This window comes from Dipteris shenzhenensis, chromosome 16 (genome assembly GCF_047967505.1).
Source record: "Dipteris shenzhenensis isolate YYH24624 ecotype China chromosome 16, Dip_SZ_1.0, whole genome shotgun sequence".
Lineage (NCBI taxonomy): Eukaryota > Viridiplantae > Streptophyta > Polypodiopsida > Gleicheniales > Dipteridaceae > Dipteris > Dipteris shenzhenensis.
Genome location: NC_141611.1, coordinates 6,625,457 through 6,650,843, shown reverse-complemented (window position 1 = coordinate 6,650,843; position 25,387 = coordinate 6,625,457). Strand labels below are relative to the sequence as shown.

General features: G+C 40.2%; 1 protein-coding gene across 1 annotated transcript; it reads right to left on the bottom strand.

Moving 5' to 3' along the window:
• Window positions 1–6,443: 6,443 nt before the first annotated feature.
• Window positions 6,444–7,617, bottom strand: LOC147892472 (uncharacterized). Its single transcript, XM_087387402.1, has 2 exons — window positions 7,392–7,617; window positions 6,444–7,237 (listed from the first exon to the last, which is right to left on the bottom strand). The coding sequence occupies exons 1-2, from the start codon at window positions 7,615–7,617 to the stop codon at window positions 6,444–6,446; spliced, it is 1,020 nt and encodes a 339-aa protein (XP_087243528.1).
• Window positions 7,618–25,387: the final 17,770 nt, after the last annotated feature.

Here is a 25,387-nt window from a genome sequence, read left to right as displayed (position 1 = left end):
GTATATAATTATCACTAAGAAAGCATGTAGATTGGGCTACCTTACTCTTAATGACAAGATTGAGACTCTACTTGGCATCGATTAAATAAGATCTTGATCCTTAAAGATTGACTATGCTTACAACAACAACCTTGCGCTCTTGGTTTTTATAGATATGACCGATGGGTGTTGGGTCTCCTCTTCATCTAAATTTTACGGAGTCCCATAGCTAAAGAAGTTTGCTTTATGTGATTGAGCATCTTATTTGTTCATGTGGGAATGTAAAAGCATGACATGCCAGTGTGTTAAATCCAAGGGAACACAAATAATGAGTACAAGATGGTGTGCTTAACTAGTGGAGACTGAAAGCGAGAGGGTGACACCGTATCAGGAAGCTTCTTATCATTAGGTATATATATATATATATATATAATATATTAATTGTTTTCGCTTTTGCTTCAAATATTGTTGATTCTATGAAAGTATGAATCTTTTCCATCCTCATGTCCTAGATCAGTTCTTCTCAATTATGAGTGTTCATCTTCCTGTCCAAACACTCTTCTACCAGTTTATTGAATGACAGCAGGTAGCAAAAAGAAATAATCATAACTTTCTTACCTAAAATTGGAATATAGTGATCCAACCAGTCAAAATAATTGGCGCATACGCTTCGAATAAGCCAACGCAGTCTGTTTTCATCAATCATGACCATAACGCTTATTTGTAATGCATCTTTGATAACTTTTGCATGTTAACTCAAAACCTAGCGATCAAGTAGTTGAAACGATAAGAAAGAACGTTCTCCTCACAGTCACACTAAAGTGTAGCTAGCTCTGAACCGGAACAAATATGATTTGGCTCTTGATGCGTATGGGCATCTTGTTGTTGAGCAGGATATACTTGAGTATGTTCACGATCATAACGCCTCTTGTAACACCGAAAGGATGGATGATTTCTACCACAATATTCACAAGGAGAATTATTGGATAAGCGGGGTTGCTTAGTGGTAACACCATGTTCCTCATCATATTGCCAAGCCCAACAATCAGGGATAACATGACCATGCTCATCACAATAAGAACAATGTTTCTGAGGATATTTGAGATGAGAAGAATTGCCACCTGTATACGGATGGCCACCACATCCATATTTGGAGAAAGGATGCTTGCGAGCAACACAAGCTGTCTCTGAATCTGCATCATCCGTCATTATCATGACAGAGTCATGAGGATCTTTATGACACTCGCATCGTTGAGTGTACTCAATCAAAGAAATACATGTTTGATCAAAATCAATCTCGTTTTTGTTGGAAAGGATGGTAACATTATTATCATATAATGGATCCTAGACTGTGTTGAGAAGAAAGGTCACCAATTGATTTCGTGGAACAGGTGCACCAGCAGTAGCAAGTTGATTGATGATATTCTTTAATGAGCTAATACGAGTTGTCATAGGAGCTCCAACTTTGTACGGAGTGCTCAAAAGATTACGAAGATAAAGAATCTTTGTGACAGATTTCTTCTCAAAAGTAGAAATGAGATATTCCATATTGCATGAATCATGTAGAGCAGATAAAATATACTGACGAGCTGCTTTATCACAAGAACGCCAATCAGCAGAGTCAGATCTCCATTGCTCAAAGAGAGAGCCTTGAGTCACAAGAGCATGATTTGGAGTTGCATCAATAGGTTGGGATGGACAAATGAGATCACCAAGAACAATATTTGAAAGATTATCACCTTCAAGTATCAAAAACATCTTTACTTTCCAACCAAGAAAACTGTTGATGATTATAGACGTTGCCATCATACTTTGGGAGAATACGTTTGTTAGAGCTCACATCAATGATCGAGAATACAATGGTCGCTCTGAAAATATAGAACTTGAGATACCCCAAAAAAGGATAGAACGTGAGACGAGAGTATACTAAAAATAGCATGCATGCCATGAAAGCGCTTTGAGCTTGTTGATCACAAAACCACGATATTTTTGGAGAAAAGCAAAACTTGTCAGTCACAAAACAGAGGTATTTTTGGCAAAAAACATTACGATTATGTTGATCATGAAACCAATACTTTTATCACGAAGCCACAAAATTATTGGCGAAAAGCAGTACGAGCGTGCCAATCACGAAACCAAGAGAAAAGTAGTCGTCACAAAAACTGACATAACTTTCTGCTCCAAAGTCCGATTGGGGCGTTTTAAGTGCTCAAAATGAAGAGCACAATGAGAGCTACGTTTACAAATGATCTATGATCCATTTGCCACTGATACCTTTCTCAAATTTGCACCAGAAGACCTCTAAAAAGCCACATCAAGTTAGACATGTCAAAATTGACAAGAGAAGATAAGCGATGAGATCCTGAAAGCGCTATGTAATCAAATCAACAACTACTACTTCTTGTCTTTCTTCATTACAGTGAGCATACAATAGCAACACCTTTGTAGCTTTGATACCATGTTGAGAGAGAAGAAGAGATGATAGACACACTGAATAGACTCCCAAAGACTGATTCATCTTGATCACTAGTTACATATATATAGGTGAGACCTAGTTCAAGTTAGGGCAAGCTATATATAGCCCTAACATTTCTTAGTACTATCTTAGCATCCTCGTCGACCACTCCAAGACACCCAAAGATGTGCTCATGTGTGTTTAATTTCAATTTGAGGATACTCTTGCCCTTCTTTCATTGTGGCACAGGTTGCATCTCAAACTTAATAGTTCTTACTAGGTGAGAGTACACAAATTTTTGTGGATATCTTTTATAATTTATACGGTTCACGTGCTTATGAACTAAACCTGACATCTCTTGTTTGGAAATTATAGAAGAGGCCATCTCATGAATAGTAGTTGCTCAAGAACGAATGTGCGTTTTCATGTTTAGGAAGTTTTACAAGTAGTGACTCGAATTAATCTCATGCTTTTGTAGTGATTGATAAAACCCTAGGTGAACTTGAAGAAGCATCATATTGAATTGTGGTGCCCTTGTTCGAACTTTAGTGGTACAACTACATGAACATCAAGTAACACTCACAGCAAGTTTAGAGGCATTTTTACCATTACATTGCCAACTTTGCATTCATGACTCATGGATTTAGGTCAAGGAAATGCATTTCTTCTCTGCCAACTAAGAAATGGCTTTTTTATCATTAAGGCTAGCATGGATTTGTCAGCTCTTTGGGATCACAGATCTAAGAAATCAAATGCTATCCCAAGGATTAGACAAATCAATGGCTCTTCTTGACAACAGAGGATGACTACAATTAATTGTGTCTAGCATTTAGGAAGCAATCTAAGGCAAGATAGCCCCTAGGGAAAGCACTACTGAGTTCTCCTATGGCCTTTCATCATAGTACTGGGTCCTTGGTTTTATGGTGTGTCTCTATGGGTAGCTCGTGGAGTAGAATCTCATAGCTATTTAATAGGTGGTGTGTCTCTATAGGTAGCCCGTGGAGTAGGATCCCTTAGCTATTTAACTGGTGGGGAGTGTGGCTTTGGTATTTATGGAGAAAGTCTTTGATCCCTCATGCATCTAGGTGCTATCTTTAAGTGCCTCCTCAAATAGGATTGAAGTTGCTCCTATGTTCTTAGTTTTCAGATATTGTGATGTGTTGTTCTACTCACGGTTAGTCTTGTTGTATTGGTCTTTCAATTATACTAATGGGAAACGAGCCTACTGTGCCACTATGCGATGACTCTACTCTCAACAAAAGAAGAGTGAGACTTTAGACATCATTTTGTTTTGTTTCAATATTGTCTGATTCATGCTCATAATGACATTGTGTTTCGTGGCTGCAATCTTGCAATCTGCCATATGAAACTTCTTCAAGAGACTATCAACATACTTGAGCTGATTCATGAATGTGCTATCTGAATCTCTCCAAAACTCAATTCCAAGACTATTGCATAAGTCCAAGATCTTTCATGTCGAACTCTGTAGATAAGTCTTGTTTCAATTTTTTGATGAAGCTATCCTTGCTTTCGGTCACAATCACGTCATCTATGTACAAAAGTGCAATAGTAATGCCTTCCCCTTAAACTTTGTAGTAGAGAGTATGATCTGCATTGGACTTCATGTATCCTAGATCAGCAAAATACCTATCGATTTTGCTGTACCAACTTCTGGGTGCTTGGTTTAAGCAATAGAGTCTTTTCTTGAGATGGCAAACCTTATTCTCCTTTCTTGGTTCAACATGACCTACTGGTTGTTGCATGTAGACTTCCTCGTCTAGATAACCATTGAGAAATGCATTCTTGATATCGAGCTAATACACATTCCATCTATTGAGTGTTGCTAGTGATATCAAGAACCGTATGAAATCCATTTTTGCTACTGGAGCTATTGTACATTGAAAAAAGCTATTCTAAACACAAAAGAACATGTCCTTGCAAGATGTTAGCCTCCACTTCAACCATGATGTAAAGACATATTTGCAGCAGTTCGGTAGAGATTGTTGTAAAGGCCTAGTGTGAACATGTACCTGTAGGATGGTTAGCTCCACTTTGACCATGTCGACATTTGAAACAGTACGAATCTCCTTCACTATCAGGTGCATAAGAAGGTTCTATCCCAATATGGAAAGGTGTGTTCTCCTTTGACAATGCTAATCCATAAAATGAAAGAACATAATGTCTATTTAGTACTTATACAAACTACCGTGTGTGTAAAAGTTGCCTGGTAGAGAGAGCATGGGAATAAGTCTTGATGATAAATCTTTTAGAAGGTTCCAGTTCAATGTTTTGCACACAATTCTAGAGGTTTTAAAGTCAATTATTTGCTATTTATGAGAGAGAGAGAGAGAGAGCGATGCTATGATATGGTTGTATTAAAGTCCTCTTGAGATCCTTGACCAACAATTTATGGATTTAGTGATAACTATTGACAACCAATAGTGATAGAAAATACTATGTAGTCGCTATGACATTAAAGACTACCTAGTAAGCAAGGTAAAGTGGTTCAATATTAGAATTTTATCCCGTTATTAGCTAAGGTATATTGCTATTACATTAAATTGCATACTTAAATGCATTATAAAAAATGGTCATAATTACATTGTGTATATAAGGTTTTATCGACCAATATATCGACACTTGCTTTTTTTAAATGGATATATCTGTTAGAGCTATATATAGCTCGCCCTAACTTGAACTAGGTCTCACCTATATATGTGTAACTAGTGATCAATATGAATGAGTCTTTGGGAGTCTATTTGGTGTGTCTATCGTCTCTTCTTCTTCTCTCTCTCAACATGGTATCAAAGCAAATAAAATATATTTTGATGATGAGCTGCTTTATTACGAGAATGCCAATCGGCAGAGTCAGATCTCCATTGCTCAAAGAGAGGTCCTTGAGTCACGAGAGCATGATTCACACTTGCATCAAAGGGTTGGGATGGACAAACGAGATCACCAAGAACAATATCTGAAAGATTATCACCTTCGAGTATCAATAACATCTTCACTTTCCAACCAGAAAAATCTTGTCCTTGAAACAGAGGAACAGATCATTGGCTAGAAGGAAATCCATTGACGATCATGCTTCGGGAGAATACGTGCGTCAAAGCTCATGTCAATGATTGAGAATACAATGGTCACTCTGAAAATATAGAACTCGAGATGCACCAAAAAAGGATAGAACGTGGGACGAGACTATGGTAAAAATAGCATACATGCAAAGAAAAGCACTGTGAGCTTGTTGATCACGAAACGACGATATTTTTGAAGAAAAGCAAAGCTTCTCGATCACAAAACAAAGATATTTTTAGCAAAAAGCAATATGATCGTGCCGATCATGAAACCAATATGTTTATCACAAAGCCATGATATTCTTGGTGAAAAGCACTACGAGCATGCTGAGCACGAAACGAAGGAAAAAGTAGTCGGCACAAAAACTGACGTAACTTTTTGCTCCAAAGTCAGATCGAGGCGTTTAAGTGCTCATAACGAAGAGCACGACAAGAACTGTATTGAGGGTTCTTTTGAGAGTTTAGGTTTTGATGCTTAGGGTATTTCTCTCAAGGTTTTTGGATGAGAACTAATGCTGGAAATCAAGAAAAAGGCCATTGGCTCTTGATCCGAGACTCATCTAAACTTCGGACAAATGAAAGTGATACATGTGTTCTTCTTCAACAACGTGATGAGGTATTATTTGAACTCTTTGATCGCATTTCTCATATGTTGGTAGATTACCTTAATAAGTAAAAGCATAGGTGGTCTTTCCTGCCGGATCATTTTGGGCCAATTAAAGTTGTCCGCAGAGATAGAGAGGATATCCATTAATTAATGATCTCTCAATAGCCATAGACAGCTTAGAATGGGCACACGATTTTGCTACGTTGAAATATAATAATATGATAATGAATGCATGGAAATTTTATGTGGGAGATTATTTTGCATTTGTTTATACAAATGCTAGCTGCAGAATAGATGACATTTTTGAGATCATTAGGGTAATAGATGATCAGCGACGGCACACGATGCCGTTCTCGCCTCGGCTAGTACAGCTCGTGCTGGGCATCAACCCGAAGCCGGAATCCATGTTGTATTCATCCTCAGCAGCAGCACCAGCAGCAAAAGACGGATTGAAGCGAGCCACCTCACAGTCCACTGCAAAGAGGGAGGAGCTCTTGAACTTGTTGTAGCCTCCCATGATGGGCATCGGTACCCCGACTTTCACTCGGCTCTTGTAGTTCGCACCATAAGTCTGGCCCAACACCCCTTCCACTTCGGCCGACAGATCGTAGAAACTGAACTGCAAATCCAAATGCGCGAAGCAATCTTCCTCCGTGATCCCGTATTTGTGCACCTTGCTGTCTTCTTCGCTCACATAGTTCACGTTGATCGACACTCTGAGCAACCCTGTCACTTCCATCTCTACCGCATTCACCTCTTTCGTTCGCACTACCTTGAGTTCGCCGTGTGGGGATCTCCAGCTTGACCCGTTCTCGCTAGCTAGAATGACGGGAATTCCATCGTATGACACCTCCATTTGATCGATGCTATCATCCCACAACGCCACCTTCTTGGCGTTGATCTTGACTTTGTGCGAACCGTAGAGAATGCCCACTCCCTGCACCCAGGTGAAGTCTCTCATTCGACCCTCAGGACTCTTGCCGATGAAGTGGCCGTTTATGTGCACCTTCTTGTCGGACACCAGGCAGAAGTCTTCGTTGGCTTTTCCGTGGAAGTAAAAATAAACACCGTCTCCTCCTACAAAACGAGGGTCCTCGCATACGGCTCCCCGCTTACGGCAATCTTTTGCATCAACTCAAGGAACAGGCACAGCAGCGCCATGCCAATGGTTAATATCTAGAGAAGCAATCACATCACATGCAGCCAGATGATCTCTAATTGCAGTGAAAGAACGTATTCCGAAACACTACCTATCGAGGGAAATGCGGGAGCTCACCATTAGGCTCGCACGTAGAACTGCATGCTGTACAGTCGATCTTGCATATCTTCTTTAATGGATTCTGCTCACGCGTTTTCGGGCAGTCGGATTTGCAAACAACGGTGCGATACGGTAGTCGACGGCAAAGCGGACAATACTTGCGGTCGAACGCAAGTCCGCCTTCCATTTGCGTGGCGACCATCAAACAAAGGAGAGCTACAGCCAAGAGACGTTGTAGAGCCATTGCCGCAAAACAGAAGCCTTCCTATTCGAACTTCTAAATGCACGGAGAGAGCTTTGAACGGTGAGCATTTAAACTGCAGTACCGCAGGGAACACGAATATTAAATTAGCATTGGATCCACAATTATCAGTGTGCAACTTATCCGGCGTCCTCGGCGGGTCAGGGTCAAAATTTGCGTTTAGCAAGTTGCCACCATGTTAAAGTCCGTGTTAACCTAGATATCACTGGCAGGTTCAGCGGATGCTTAAAAGCCTTGCAATGGGCCTTGCACTGTAGGGCTGCATTGGCAGAAACGGTCGCGAAAAGCGCAATGGCACCGTCTCGTGCTCGTAAGAGATTGGCTGTAACACCATTTACAAGATGGCTTGTAGGAAGCTTGGATTGCAATGCATCGATGGAGATTCGAACGTTTGTGAAAGGCATTGTAGGCTGAACTCTTGCTGCATCTACGGAGACGTGGGCAACTTGGGCGAGCAAAAGATCGGGAAAAGAACAAAGCTATAACGAGCCGTATATCGGAAGCCATGCTACGGAAATATTAGACAAAGGCAGGCCCTTTATACATATACAACCATGAGCGACCTCTGTCGGCCGCATGAGCAACGTGCGAATACTCTGAATATACTATGAATACCGGATTGAAGTCCCAATAAATAGAAATGCTACAGTGCATGGCCAGTTTGTTAGTAGGAGCAGGTAGCAAAAAGAAATAACCATAACTTTCTTACCTGAAATCGGAATATAGTGATCGACTAGTCAAAATAACCGGCGCATAGGCTTCAAACAAGCTGTCGTGGGCTGTTTCCATCAATCATGACCACAGCGCTGATTTGCGATGCATCTTTGATTACTTTTGCATATAGTCATCACGATTAGAAAAAACATTTTGTGAACAAGTACTTATGGGATGGGCGTGCCACTTTGTTATGTGCAACCATAAAAAACGCACTCCCAGGTGTGTTATCTGAACAACTTATGGGATGGGCATGCCAGTTTGTAAGAAAGTCAATGCCACCTATGTTGGGATGCATTCCAAGTATTGTGCCCATCCGATATGTTTTGCATTGTCGATCAAGCATTAAGTTTTGTTTTTGCCTAAGTGTGATGCACATTCGTAAAAAAACACGCTCCTAGGTGTGTTATCTGATCAAGTTCTTATCTTATGGGCATGCCAGTTTACATGAAACTAAATAAAATCTAAGTTGTGGTGCATGCACAGTATTGTGCCCATGGGATATGATTTGCATGGTCTATCAAGCATTAAACAATGTTTGTGCCTCACTGTCATGCACAACCGTAAAAAAACATGGTTGTAGGTGTGTTATTCGAACAAGTACTTATCGGATGGGGATGCCTCTTTGCACAAAATTCAATACAACCTGGATTGAGGTGCGTGAAAATTATTGTGCCCATTGGATATGCTCTGCATTGTCGATCAAGCATTAAACACCTTTTTTTCCTTAGTATCATGCATAGCTATAAAAAAACACGGTCCTAGATAAGAATATTATTCGAACACTTACGGGATATGCGCGCTACTTTGCATGTAAGTAAATTCCACCTAGTTTGAGGTGCGAGAAAAGTATTATGCCCATCGCATATGCTTTGCATTGTCAATCTAGCATTATACACCATTTTGCCTCTAGTGTTATGCACATTCATAAAAAAACATGCTCTTAGGTGTGTTATCCGACCATGTACTTATTGGATGGGTGTACCTCTTTGTAAACAAGTCAATACCACCTAGGTTGATGTGGAAGAAAAGTATAATGTCCATCGGATATGCTTTGCATGGTCGATCGAGCATTAAATACTATTTTTGCCTTAGTATCAAGCACATTCATAAAAAAACACACTCCTAGGTGTGTTATCCGATCAAGTACTTATCGGATGGACACACCACTTTGCATGTAACTCAATAACACCTAGATTAAGGCACATGCAAAGTATTGTGCTCGTCAAATATGCTTTTCATGATATATCATGCATTAAACACCGTTTGTGCCTTAGTGTCATGCAGAACCATAAAAAAACATGCTTTTAGGTGTGTTATCCGACCAAGTGCTTATCGGATGGGTGTACCACTTTGCATGCAAGTCAATGCCACTGCGTTTGAGGTGCATGAAAAGTATTGTGCCCATCGGATATGCTTTTTATGGTTGAGGGAGCATTAAATACCGTTTTTGCCTTAATGTCATGCACAACCATTAAAAAACACGGTCCTAGGTGTGTTATTTGAACAAGTGCTATCGGATAGGGGCTTCTCTTTGCACACAAGTCAATACCACCTGGATTGAGGTGCACACAAAGTATTGTGTCCACCAGATGTGCTTTACATTGTCAATCATGCATTAGATACCATTTTTGTCTTTGTGTTATGCAATACTGTCAAAAAACACGCTCCTAGGTGTTTTATCCGAACAAGTACTTATGGTATGGATGAGTCACTTTGCATGCAACTCAATACCATTGGATAGGTTGAGGCATATGCAAAGTATTCTGACCATCAGATATGATTTGCATAGGCGATCATGCATTATACACCGTTTTTGCCTTAGTGTCATACACACTGTAAGAAAACACGGTCCTAGATGTATTATTTCAGAAAGTACTTATGGGATGGGTGTGCCACTTTGCATGTAAGGCAATTCCACCGAGTCGAAGGTGCGTGCAAAGTATTGTGTCCATCAGATATGCTTTGCATTGTTGATAAAGCATAAAACACCATTTTTTCCTTAGTCTCATGCACAACCATAATAAAACACAGTCTTAGGTATGTTATTCAAACAAGTACTTATTGGATGGGGGCTCCACTTTGCATGCAAGTCAAGTTAAACTAGGTTGAGGTGCATGCAAAGTATTGTGCCCATCGAATATTCCTTGCATGGTTGATCATGCATTATACACCATTTTCCCCCTAGTGATATGCACATCCATAAAAAAGCATGCTCTTAGGTGTGGTATCTGACCAACGGATGGGTGGGCCTCTTTGCACACAAGTAAATACCTCCTAGGTTGAGGCGCAAGAAAAGTATTGTACCCAACAAATATGCTTTGCATGGTCAATCGAGGATTAAATACCATTTTTGTCTTAGTGTCATGCACATCCATAAAAAAACATGCTCCTATGTGTTATATCCGATCAAGTACTTATCAGATGGACATGCCACTTTGCATGCAACTCAATACCACCTAGGTTGTGGTGCATGCACAGTATTCTACCCATCAGATATGATTTGCATGGTCTATTGATCAAGCATAAAGCCTTTTTACCTTAGTGTCATGCACAACGAATTAACCATAACAAAACACAGTCCTAGATGTGTTAACTATTCGAACAAGTACTTATGGGATGAGCGTGCCAGTTTGCATGTAGGTAAATTCCACCTATTTGGAGGTGCGTGCAAAGTATTCTACCTAGTGGATATGCTTTGCATTGTTGATAAAGCATAAAACACCATTTTTGCCTTAGTGTCATGCACAATCATAAAAAAACACGGTCATAGGTATGTTATTCAAACAAGTACTTATTGGATGGGGAATCTACTTTGCACGCAAGTCAAGTTGAACTAGGTTATGGCACGTACAAAGTATTATGCCCATCGAATATGCTTTGCTTGGTCGATCACGCATTATACATGGTTTTGCTCCTAGTGTTATGCACATCCATTAAAAAACATGCTCTTAGGTGTGTTATCCAACCAAGTACTTATCGGATGGGTGTGCCTCTTTGCAAACAAGTCAATACCACATAGGTTGAGTCATAGGAAAGTATTGTGCCCATCGGATATGCTTTGCATGGTCGATTGAGCATTAAATACCATTTTTGCCTTAGTGTGAAGCACATCCGTAAAAAAACATGCTACTAGGTGTGTTATAAGATCAAGTACTTATCGGATGGACAAGCCACTTTGCATGCAAGTCAATAACACCTAGATTGAGGTGCATGCCAAGTATTGCTCACATAGGATATGCGTTCATCGTATATCATGCATTGAACACCATTTGTGTCTCAATGTCATGCACAACCTTTAAAAAACATTCTTTTAGGTGTGTTATCTGACCAAGTGCTTATTGGATAGGTGTATCACTTTGCATGCAATACAATACCACCACTTTAGAGGCAGATGCAAAGTATTGTTTGCATGGTAGAGGGAGCATTAAATACTATTTTTGCCTTAGTGTCATGCACAACTGTCAAAAAACACGGTCCTAAGTGTGTTATTTGAACAAGTTCTTATCGGATGGGGGCACCTCTTTGCACAAAAGTCAATACCTCTTTGAACAAGTACTTATGCTATGGGCACGTCACTTTGCATGCAACTCAATATCGTATAGGTTGAGGGATATGCAAGGTATTGTATCCATCGGATATGCTCACTACAGGGCATAGGCCTTTTTCCAACGAAAATATTGATGCTTTTTACATTAATTTTTTTTTTAACGGGCACAAATGTCGCTATAAAAGTCACTAAAAGCGTCGAAAAAGAACCATCGCTATAAAGCGTCGCTATATAGGGACGATGATAAACATCGCTATATAGCGACACTAGTAAACGTTGCTATATAGTGACGATTAACAGAATTTAAAAAAAAGGATTAGTGGGGCTAAACAGGGCTTGCTATGGCCCTGTTTAGCCCCACTAATCCTTTTGTTTTTTGGTAATTACAAAACAAAGTCTTTTATAACAAAATTTCCCTTGCGAAAAGGGTGATACAAAATCGCTTAAATGAAATGATCGAGCAATAAAAGCATATACATGTCGAACATATACAACATTATTTGTTACAAAATTACCCTTTCGAAAGGGCGATACAAAATTGCTCAAATGAGCGGATATACAAAATGACATACATGGTGAAGAAAATGGAATCTGCTACTACTATCACTACTACTACTACTCATTCGAATCGTCTTCGTCCTCATCTTGTTGGACTGATCCTTGGTCCTCGTGAGCTGTGCCTTCTTTTTGATCCTCATCATGTGCATCTGATCCCTGGCCCTGGTGATCGCTTGCCTCCGATGATGGGACGCTTGAGCTTTGAACCTAAGAGTGAACCATATAAATTGAAAATTAGATTGGAACTTAAGAATAAAACAATTTAAAAAGTGAGATTACAAGTAGGAGTAGACTTACACCGTGCGAGCAGTCACCTCAGCCCAATCGACCATCACTCCTGTTGCCTCTTGCTCAATAAACCACGGCTTTGTTCCTATGCGAAATGTGCATCGCGTCTCTGCATCTCTAGGAAGACGACCCATCAAAGCTTGTTGTGGATCCAATTTATGAGAGTTAGAGTTAGCTAAAGTACATGTAATATAGTACATGTAATATGTAGTAAAACAAATAGAACAATACATTAAATGAGAAGAAGTAGACTTACCATGGTTGCCTCGAACGCCAACCGTCCACCTGTACCAAAGTGCGAAGTACCTACGATGTCCAGCAGTCTCTTTGCAGCCCTCCTCTAACCCTCAAACAATTCAGGATTGTCTCTATTATGCTTCTTGAAGAACTTCCAATCAGCTTTGTCTGCCCAACTGGGTTTAGCCAACCCCTTTGTGATGGAAGTACACAAGGTTGATCTATGATGCTTCAAGACCAAACCCATGCGCTCTCGCATATAATCCTCATTAAACTCCCAATTTGGCAGGTTAGATTTTTTTTTTTAAATTCATCGATGACCGCCTGCTTCTTTTGGTAATCTTGATACTACCAATCGATAGCAATGCCACTCTTGAAGTGATGGCTCATAAACCGCCTCATGGTGGCCATCACTGCTTAATAGCGACGCTTTAAGTCACTTTTTGTTCTAACATGAAGGGAAGCTCATAGATGCTATTTTATAACTATTAATATATTTTCTTGCAACTCAAGTTGTGATTTTTAAAGTGTGTAGATGGAAGGGATGAGTGGAAGCTTGTCCGATGATGCGCCAAGGCCCGGGAACATGAAGTGGGTTACAGAGAGGTTATATTGTCATTGCACTCATTGCAAGCGAGAAGTACGACATCAACGTCATATTATCATGCACCACTTGTAGATGTATGGGAAGCAACCCAAACCAGTATCCACCATTGGTGTTGCACGTGTTGATGGACCATCGGTAAGTCAAAGCTATTTAAGTTCGCAGTCTTATTGGATACCAGGAAATACAAGATCTTATATTTACATGAAATCTTAAAATAGGATGAGGAGGGTGACGAGGGTACACATAAACCTTCACACTTTGAGCAAGACTATAGTCTCCCGGATGATGATGAGGGTATGGTTGACATGATGGATTTCATTTTTAGGGCACTACATCCCATGTACATGTGATGTTAGAGTCTGAGGTCAAAATGCGAGAGTTGCAATCAATGCAATTGTACGAGGGTGCTAGGATGTCTAAACTACGTGCTTGTCTCTAAATCTTGAATTTGCAACTAAAGTATGGGTGGTCGGATACAAGCGTCTCGGCCTTAATGAGGTTAGCTCTTGCATTAATTTGACTCATTATTTGGATATTGTTTGTTTTAAGAATCATCATGTTTGTTTTGAGAATCATCATTTGGATAGTGTATACCGAATCATCATTGTTGGAAGCCTATGTATGTTTGAATTGTCATAGGTTGCTCCAGAAGATGTTGCCTGCACTAAATACCATGCCCGCATCAAGAGATGAAGTGAAAAAGATGCTAACAATGGTGGGTATGGATTATGATACCATCCATGCTTGCCGTAATGATTGTATTCTCTTTCATTGTGAGCATGGAGATTTGGCTAGTTGTCCAAAGTGTGGGGAACAATGATATAGAGATGACTTGCAGGGTGAGCGGATATTGGTAAAGGTCTTGAGACACTTTCCCATCATTGCAAGAATACAACACATGTTCTGATGCAAATCCATAACGGAGTTGATGACATGGCATGCATCTCATCGGTCCACTGATGACACATTGAGGATTCCTACAGATTGTGCAAATTGGAAGTACATAGATAATCAGTGGCCGGACTTTGTGAGAGAGCCACACAACTTACATCTTAGGCTCGCCATGGACGGCATGAATCCTTTCGGGATACGCTTGACATCTTGGTCGACATGGCTCATAGTCGTGGTGAATTACAATATCCCACCATGGCTAATAATAAAAAAGGGACATCTCATGCTTGCACTACTTGTGCCAGGAAAGTACAAGGCAAAAAATATGGACGTGTACATGGCACCTTTGATAGAGGAGTTACAGATATTATGGAGAGGAGTGTAGGTCTTTGATATTTCCAGAGCTCCTAGACATACCAATGGTATTTTGGTCAGAGGTATCTTGATGGACCATGCATGACTACCCAGGATATGGAGAGTGCGCAGGTACGTGGTTGTGTCTTTACATGTATAATGAGGGATTATGCTTTTATGACTCTCTTTCGCATGCATGTCTTATAATAACACATTCATGCACGCATGCAGGACTTGTTATAAGTGGGTACCATGCTTGTCCTGTTTGTGGACCGGCTCTGAAATTACTTGCACGCTCCTCCAAACATATGAGGAAAAATGTTTATGAAGGTCATGCTCGATACCTTCCGCTCGACCATCTCGCACGTGGAGGTCAGCTTGATTCACCACCATCATATTTGAAGGCAAGTGACTGGATTCAAGCTTGGAGGGCGAATGGAGAGGAACCTCCTCCTGGTATAAGGAGGCTATCAATCTTTCACGAGCTTCCTTATTGGGGTCAGTTACAAATCAATCATCTCTTGGATCCCATGCATATCTTCAAGAATGTGGGGGCTACCATTTGGGCACACTTGGTTGATTCCAAATACTCCAGAGGAGTGGGAGAAGACTTGTGTGCTATGAATAGGATGTCTCATTTGTGGCCTCAAGTGCATGCTTCGGGAAAGGTTGTCCTCCCGAAAGCAACGTGGATCCTCTCTACGAGGGAGGAGGCAGCAGTCAAGGCAAACATTGCCTCTTTTCAAACACTGACAGGGTACATGTGTTGCTTGAAAGGAGAATTTTCAAAGGACAATAAGCTTAGTGGGCTCAAGTCCCATGATTGGCACAAGGTCTTACAGGTATTCTAAGTAGAATTAGTGTACCGATAATCGTGATGCATTAGCGTAATTATGATTATGTTATATTGTTGACATGACTTCTTTATTGCTTTGATAGTTCATCCTCCCAATAATAATAAAAGGGTGCTTACAAGAAGATGTTAGAAATGCTATATTCAAGATCTATGGTATTGTGAGGTATGCTTACTATCAAATTGCATTGATTGCATTTTCTTCAATTTAAGCTGATTAATCTGTAGACTGCTTATGAAAATATCTTACATGGACATGTGAAATAGGTGGATATCTCAAAAAGAAATCTCCATATCGAGTATCGGGAAGGCTAGGGTGGAATCCATCGAAGCCGTATGCTTGCTTGAGAAGCACTTTCCCTCGAGCATTATGACAACTCAAGTCCACTTGCTTGTGCACATAGTTGATGAGGTGGCTATAGCAGGTACCGTTCATAGTCGATGGATGTTTTTTCTCGAGTAGTTTATGAAAACTTTAAAGAGATTTGTAAGACAAAGAGCAAGACCAGAAGCAAGCATGGCAGAGGGATGGCTTGTGCAAGAGTCATTAGTATATATCACAGAGTTTCTTGTATCCACAGATCCCGATATGCCGCAAGCTTGGCATAACAAGGATGACGATCGCATCGTTGGCAAGGTTCCCTAAGGAAAAGGGATTGAAAGAAAAATGAGCAGACCAAATGGAGAAATTCAATAAGTTTTGTATCCTCAATAGCCCTAAGATGCAAAAGTGGATTGAGAGATATGAAGTGGCCAAAGCAAAAAGAATAAATGCAAGGACGAGATTCAGAGTAATGTACAGGCGATCACAACCATATCCACGGGATCTATCTCTTCTCCCTACTCACATGTCACTTGATTGGCTATAATTGGCTGTACATAAAGCCGAACGTGATGGAGAGACAATAAACGAGCACGAGTGAGAGTTATCATCTGGATGTATGGTGCATGTAAGTTTCTTACCTCTTGACATAATTAAGTAATTATTTGTGGCAATATATGCTATAAAATAGATGCATCTTCATTGTTTTAATGATGCTCTTTTACAGTACAAAAAGTACAGTGCATTATGGTCATATGGACAACATTTTCACGTGGAACACATCGCTTCAAAGAGAGTCACGTATGATTGTGGAGTCATGGCTAACTTCACACAAGATAGCCAAGCAAGTGCTTCGGATACCAATCTTCTCTCCTCACAGTTGGATTATTGTGGAACCATACGCGACATCTATAAAGTTGATTTCAGATGATTTAGTATTTTCATTCTTGATGTAAAATGGTTTAGAACTATTTACAACGGTCCCCATGCGATAGTGAGAAAAGATAGTAGTGGTTTATTTGCAATAGACTCCACCAAACATTGGACCGATGAAAGTGATACTTTGTTCTTCCCGAGCACTGTGAGTAGGTGCATACTAATGATTTAATTAATAGAAGCTTTCATTTTTAAAGATCCATTGATATATGTACTTGAGCATAATTTCATATATATAATTAATGACATTTGGCACCCATCTTCAATATAGGTGGTTTTTCATCCGGATCATTCTGATCCAAGATGGTCGTACGTGATCCAAGTTGCACCACGAAGTAAGCAAATTTTTGAAGATAGAGATGTGGATATGTAGATGCCACTACCAATGCCAGATCCAATTGATGAATCTAGCGAAGAAGATGTACATCACCATATGAGCCAAGAGGAAGATGCGCATAATGACATCACACGGGAGGAACATGGAAATCATGATATTGACGAAGAAGACAATGATCATCAAGAATTACCACACTTTATTGAAGAAGATGATTAAATACTTTTAGGTGAACGTACGATGCTAGAGTACGATGATGATATAGGAGATCAACTCGATATAGAGTTGGAGATAGACTTGTTTGGCGCCTTAGACTTGGCTCAAGATGAAACAGTTGATGTAAATACTCTTAATAGATTTTTTTCATCTCAAACTTAGACATGAATATATGAGCTTCAAAGGCTTGATGTACATGCTCTCATATTTTTATTCTCTATGAGATCAAACATGTATGAAAATTTAAAAAAATTTGTCATTGGAAAAAACTAACTTTTAAGGCCTATATGGAAAAAAAACCTCTCTGGAAAACGTCGCTATAAAATACTATATCAGTGTCGCTATATAGCGACACTTGAAAGTCGCTATATAGAAACTTTTATAAAAGTCACTATATAGCGACTTTTGGCAAGCGTCGCTATATAGTGACACTTTACGAAACCCGCATTTCATACCGATGATTAATGCCATGCGGGTTCTAAGCATCGGTATGTAAACATCGCAATAGGATCCATGTGTAGTAGTGGCTTTGTATAGGCGATCATGTGTACGTTTATCTCGCTGATGACACTACTTGTCAAGTCATGGGTATTGGTGATCTATATCTTGGCACATTTTCTTCAACAAGAGTCTTGCAAGGCATTCTCCATGTTCCAGATCTTCAAAGAAATCTTCTTTCTATTGTGTGACTTGTTGATCTTGGTCAGATGCATGCCTACTCACTATTTTGTGGTAACTGCAACTCTTTGCTTGTGTTAAGGGAGAGAGCTTTCTGCACACACATAGCAAGATCTAATCGTAAGCATGGCCTCAACTGTCGGCACTAAGCAAAAAATATGGAAAGAGCTAAGTAAGGGTGAGTGCAAGAGAGTGATGAGAAGCATTTGGGATGTCTTTTTTATTACGGTGTGCAACCTGGAGGAGAGTGAGATGGAATGAACACTATCTAGTTTAGAGGGAGTTAGCACTATGAAGAGGATTCTTGGAGATGCTAAGACCAGTTTGCAGTCTGAAGGTCATGATGACCTTTTGAGCCGGGTGCAATGGGAGATAGATGCCATGCTTTGGGGGGCTGATAGCTTTATTAGGAATGCAGATGTGCACTTCAACGAAGCATGCAATGCAGACCCTACCCTTGCACAAGAGTTTGAAATCTTCAAATTAATACAATGGATGAGTGTATGGGCCAAGCACAAGAGTAAGCTCGTTGCAACAGATCATCGTGTCATAGTGGCTAAGAGCTGGGAAAAGAAGGGTGCAGCAGCTTATGGGTGAGCTACATCCTTAGCTGCAGGTGAAGAGCAGCCAGCCTCTATACCCTCTCAACCATTGAGAGGTGATGAGGCTCAAAGGGCACAATACATGCCTAGTAACATAGACAGAGTGTCAATCTTGGCCTATGTCACAGAGAGGGAGATCCAAGTTGGCGAGAAATTTGGCTCAAGATCCTATGGCACTATTTTAAAATTGTGGTTGGTAGGAGCTGCAGGGTTGCCATATCACATGGAATATACCAACAAGAAGTACAACGGGAAGTAAGGACAGAAAACTCATGCACATTTTACATCCAATCCTTGTACGTGTGATCGAAACAACCCGATAAGAGCCATTGTGGACCATCACACCATACTTTAATGGCAGTAGGAAGATGGATGCACACAAACCTGCACCCAGGCATCTTATTGGATTTTGTTGGAAAGTCTAGATGCTGAGTAGGCATCATAGATTGGGGGATGGCCATGTGTTAGAGCTATATATAGGTCACCCTAACTTGAACTAGGTCTCACCTATATATGTGTAACTAGTGATCAATATGAATCAGTCTTCGGGAGTCTATTTGGAGTGTCTATCATCTCTTCTTCTTTTCTCTTAATATGGTATCAGAGCTGCAAAGGTCTTGCTATTGTATCCTCACTGCAACGAAGAAATACATGAAGTATTATGTCTTGATTTCATTACATAGTGCTTTCAGTATCTCATCGCTTATTTTCTCTTGTCAATTCTGACATGTCTAATTTGATGTGGTTTCTTGGAGGTCTTCTAGTGTGAATTTGAGAAAGTTATCGGTGGCAAATGGATCTTAGATCAATTATGAGCGCATAGTTCTCATCATGCTCTTCGTTTTGAGCACTTAAATGGCCCGATTGGACTTTGGAGCAAAAAGTTATGTCCATTTTTGTGCCAACTACTTTTTTCTTGGTTTCATGATCAGCACGCTTATAGTGCTTTTTGCCAAAAATATCATGGTGTTGTGATAAATGTATTGGTTTCATGATCGACACACTTGTAGTGCCTTTCACAAAAAATGTCTTGGTTTCGTGATCAACAAGCTCATAGTGCTTTTCTTCACAGGTATGCTATTTCTAGCATACTCCAGCGTACTCCTATCCCACGTTTTATCCTTTTTTGGCATATCTTGAGTTCTATATTTTTAGAGCAACAATTGTATTCTTGATCCTTGATGTAAGCTCTGACACACATATTTTCCGAAGCATGATGGCAATGTCTATAATCATCAATAGCTTTCCTTCTGGCCAATGACTTGTTCCTTTGTTTCAAGGACAAGGCTTTTTTGGTTGGAAAGTGAAGATCTTATTGTTGATACTCGAAGGCAATAATCTTTCTGATATTGTTCTTGGTGATCTCCTTTGTCCATCCAAACCTGTTGATGCAATTGTGAATCATGCTCTTGTGACTGAAGGCCCTCTCTTTGAGCAATGGAGGTCTGACTCTATCGATTGGTATTCTCGTTGATAAAGTAGCTCATCGGTATATTTTATCTACTCTTATACATGATTCTCTTATGCTGGATGTAATTTCCCTTCCTTCTTCTCATGCAATATGGGAATATCTCGTTGATACTTTTGAGAAGAAATCTATCACAAAGATTCTTTATCTTCATAATCTTTCGAGCACTCCATACAAAGTTGGGGCATTTGTAAAAGATTTCTTGGATAAAACCAAGGTCCTCTAGAAAATACTTATCTCACCTTCAATATTTTTTTATAAGGGAATTTCCATTCACCAACTCCAAAAGCTTGTTCGGTTTTGTCCTTCTCTCCATCTTTTCCATATGTGTGGGAGTTAAGGGAGAGAATGCGAAGCATTTTCCCGATTGTGGGGGAGCCTTCGGCCTTCCCTAAAATGAAACCCTGCAATTATTTGTTGGCTAAAGTGAGCAAAGTGCTTCGAGCGAGTGAGAAGCACAAAGCGGTGTCCAATAGCCAATGCTGTTGGGAAGGTGAATACAAGGAAGAAAGGGAACCTGGGTACTCTCCCTCTTGCTTTATCCCGACAATACAATGAAGTATGGAACGGAAGGAATACTCTGCCTGGGAAACACTACTGTTATGAGAATACTACTCGAAACACTAGCGGGAATATGAGTGGAAGGAATACATACTCCCTACACTGCTAGCAAAATACTACCATCCCAAGAATACTACCGGCCTTCCTTGACTATGTATTTATTACATGGAGTGTATTCTTCTGGAATTTGAGAGTAGTATTCCTATTCCTTCCCTTCCCTCACCACGGTTGGCTTCCCAGTGTGAGTAGTAATATCTTGAGTTACGGCATGGTATCAATGTGAATACCAATATGTAGTGTTGCAGTATGGTATCAATGGTAGACCAAAGGTCAAATATAATAGCATTGAGTGAGATCCCCAAGGCAAGGATCGCACTCATAAGCAAAAGGGACCGAAGGTAACGTCACTCACTATGCAAGAAGCGGAGCCACGCCTTGCCGCTCACCCAACACTTTTCAATTGAATTGAAAGGTCCACAGATTTCATGACCATCTAGTAGTTTGAATTGTACCATAAACCAAGAAATGACAATGCACCTTCTTTTTCTTCGATTTCCAAGAAAGAGAGAATTGCTCGTTTTTTGTTCTGTGCGCAAACCTTGCCTCCATCTGTCAAGATTCTAGTGGATCCACACTTGCAATGCAATCCGAAGGAGAAATTGTAGGTGTGGATGAATTACACGAAGCATCTGCTGTGCTTGTGTAGCCAATGGAGCCACAGTGAAGCTTTATGAGAAGAAAGTGGCGGGCAGCCATCCACGACATGAAGTGGATGGCTGCTTGCCACTTTCATCTGTCTCATTCAACTATGATAACGTTTTTTTCTACACACGTGCTATCTTGATGTGCTACGCACAGGGATCCTATCAAATCCATAGAGAATAGGTCATGGGTCAACCTGTCCACTGAGGATCAAGATTATTCCATACTAGTGTATGCGATTATATGAATTTGGATCATAGGCTGGAGATAAGCAGACTCAAACCACTGACATCCACCATGGGGTAAGCTACTATCTCTCAGGCCTCCTTGACTGGGGGAGGCCGGCGATAGACAATGACTCCCCCCCGAACACTATAACTTTCATTGTACCATGCTCTCCTAGGAGCAACTCTTTTCAAATCGAAAGGCACTGAATCAAGATCCCATTCCAGGCATCTAGAAAGAGGTTTCTTCATCCAATAAGCACTTGTTCGAATAACACACCTAGGACCGTGTGTTTTTTGATGGTTGTGCATGACACTAAGGCAAAAACCATATTTAATGCTCCCTAGACCGTGCAAAGCATATTCGATGGGCACAATACTTTCCTACACCTCAATGTAGGTGGTATTGACTTGTTTGCAAAGAGGCACACCCATCCGATAAGTACTTGGTGAGATAACACACCTAAGAGTGTGTTTCTTAACGGATGTGCATAACACTAGGGGCAAAATGGTGTATAATGCGTGATCGGCCAATCAAAGCATATTCAATGGGCACAATACTTTGCATGCGCCTTAACCTAGTTAACTTAACTTGCATGCAAAGTGGAGCCCCCATCCGATAAGTACTTGTTTGAATAACACACCTAGGACCATGTAGTATTATGGTTGTGCATGAGACTAAGGCAAAAACAGTGTTTTATGCTTTATCGACAATGCAAAGCATATTCGATGGGCACAATACATTGCATGCACCTCCAACTCGGTGGAATTGACTTACATGCAAAGTGGCACACCCATCCCATAAGTACTTGTTCAAATAACACATCTAGGACTGTGTTTTTTTACAATGTGCATCACACTAAGGCAAAAATGGTGTAAAATGTGTGATTGCCTATGCAAAGCATATTTGATGGGCAGAATACTTTGCATATGCCTCAACCTATGTGGTATTGAGTTGCATGCAAAGTGACGCACCCATACCGTAAGTACTTGTTCGGACAACACACCTAGCAGTGTGTTTTTAGTGCATTACATGAGGACGACAATGGTGTATAATGCGTCATTGACAATGCAAAGCAAATCTGATGGGCACAATACTTTGCACACACATCAACTTAGGTGGTATTTACTTGTGTGCAAAGAGGTGCCCCCATTCGATAAGCACTTGTTTGAATAACACACCTAGGTCCGTGTTTTTTGAGAGGGTTGTGCATGACATTAAGGCAAAAAGAGTATTTAATGCTCCCTCGACCATGCAAAGCATATCTAATGGGCAAAATAATTTGCATGTGCCTCAAACGTGGTGGTATTGAGTTGCATTTAAAGTGGCACACCCATTCAATAAGTACTTGGTTGCATAACACATCTAAAAGCATGTTTTTATATGGATGTGCATAACATTAGGGGGAAAACGGTGTATAATGCGTGATCGTCGACCACGTAAAGCATATCCGATGGGCACAATACTTTGCACCCACCTCAACCTAGTTGAACTTGGCTTGCATGGAAAGTGGAGCCCACATCCGATAAGTACTTGTTTGAATAACACACCTAGGACTGTGTTTTTTTATGGTTGTGCATGACACTAAGGCAAAAATGGCATTTGATGCTTGATCAACAATGAAAAGCATATCTGATGGGCACAATACTTTGCATACACCTTAAAATAGTTGTTATTGACTTACATGCAAAGTGGCACACCCATCCCATTAGTACTTGTTCAAATAACACATCTAGGACGGTGTTTTTTTATAGTTGTGTATGACACTAAGTCAAAAATGGTGTATAATGCATGATCACCTATGCAAAGCATATTCGATGGGCACAATATTTTGCATATGCCTCAACCTATGTGGTATTGAGTTTCATGCAAAGTGACGCACCCATACCATAAGTACTTGTTCAGATAACACACCTCGAAGCACGTTTTTTGACGGTAGTGCATAACACAAGGATGAAAAAGGTGTATAATGCATGATCGACAATGCAAATCATATCCAATGGACTGAATAATTTGCACACACCTCCAACTTGGTGGAATTGACTTGTGTGCAAAGAGGTTCCCCCGTCCGAAAAGCATTTGTTTGAATAACACAGCTAGGATCGTGTTTTTTGACGGTTGTGCATGACATCAAGGCAAAAATGGTATTTAATGCTCCCTCAATAACGCAAAGAATTTCTGATGGGCACAATACTTTGCATGCACCTCAAACATGGTGGTATTGAGTTGCATGCAAAGTGGTACACCCATCAGATAAGCACTTGGTCGAATAACAAACCTAAAAGCATGTTTTTTTATAGTTGTGCATGACACTAAGGCACAAACGGCGTTTAATGCGTGATATACCTGCAAAGCATATCTAATGGGCACAATACTTTGCACTCACCTCAACCTAGGTGTTATTGAGTTTCATGCAATGTGGCATGTCCATCTGATATGTACTTGATCAGATAATACACATAGGAGCGTGTTTTTTTACGAATGTGCTTGACACTAAGGCAAAAACGGTATTTAACGCTCAATCGACCATGCAAAGCATATCCGATGGGCACAATACTTTTCTTGCACCTCTACCTAGGTAGTGTTGACTTGTTTGCAAAGAGGCATACCCATCTGTTGGTCGTATAACACATTTAAGAGCTTGTTTTTTTAAGGATGTGCATAACACTAAGGGGAAACGGTGTATAATGTGTGATCGACCATGCAAAGCATATCTGATGGGCACAATACTTTGAATGCACCTTTGCCTATTTGAACTTGACTTGTGTGCAAAGTGGAGACCTCATCTGATAAGTACTTGTTTGAATAACACACCTACGACCATGTTTTTTTATGGTTGTGCATGACACTAAGGCAAAAACGGTGTTTTATGCTTTATCAACAATGCAAAGAATATATCTTGGGCACAATCTTTTGTGCACACCTTAAACTCAGTACATGCAAAGTGGCGCACTCATCCCATAAGTACTTGTTCAAATAACACATCTAGGACCGTGTTCTTTTACGTTTGTGCATGACACTAAGGCAAAAATGGGGGTTTATGCTTGATCGACAATCCAAAGCATATCCAATGGGCACAATACCTTGAACTCACCTCAAACCAGGTTTTATTGACTTGTGTGCAAAGTGGCACCCCCATCCGATAAGAACTTTTTCAATAACACACCTAGGACCATGTTTTTTTATGATTGTGCATGACACTAAGGTACAAAAGGCGTTTAATGTGTGATATACCATGCAAAGCATATCCAATGGGCACAATACTTTGCACTCACCTCAACCTAGGTGTTACTGAGATGCATGCAAAGTGGCGTGTCCATCCAATAAGTACCTGATCGGATAACACACCTAGGATTGTGTTTTTTATGCTTGTGCATGACACTAAGGCGAAAATGGTGTTTGATTCTTGATCGACAATGCAAAGCATATCCAATGGGCACAATACTTTGCATACATCTCAAAATAGTTTTAATTGATACATCTAGTTCAAATAGTTCAAATAACACATCTAGAATGATGTTTTTTAATAGTTGTGTATGACACTAAGGAAAAAACGGTGTATAATGCATGATCACCTATGCAAAGCATATCTGATGGGCATAATATACTTTGCATGTACCTCAACCTATGTGGTATTGAGTTGCATGCAAAGTGAC

What these genes read in the sequence shown, in the direction of transcription:
- LOC147892472 (XM_087387402.1), bottom strand. Translation starts at nt 7,617, where the DNA reads ATGGCTCTACAACGTCTCTTGGCTGTAGCTCTCCTTTGTTTGATGGTC. An exon ending in TTCTACGTGCGAGCCTAATG is followed by an intron (nt 7,238 to 7,391) that starts GTGAGCTCCCGC and finishes TTGATGCAAAAG; the next exon opens with ATTGCCGTAAGCGGGGAGCC.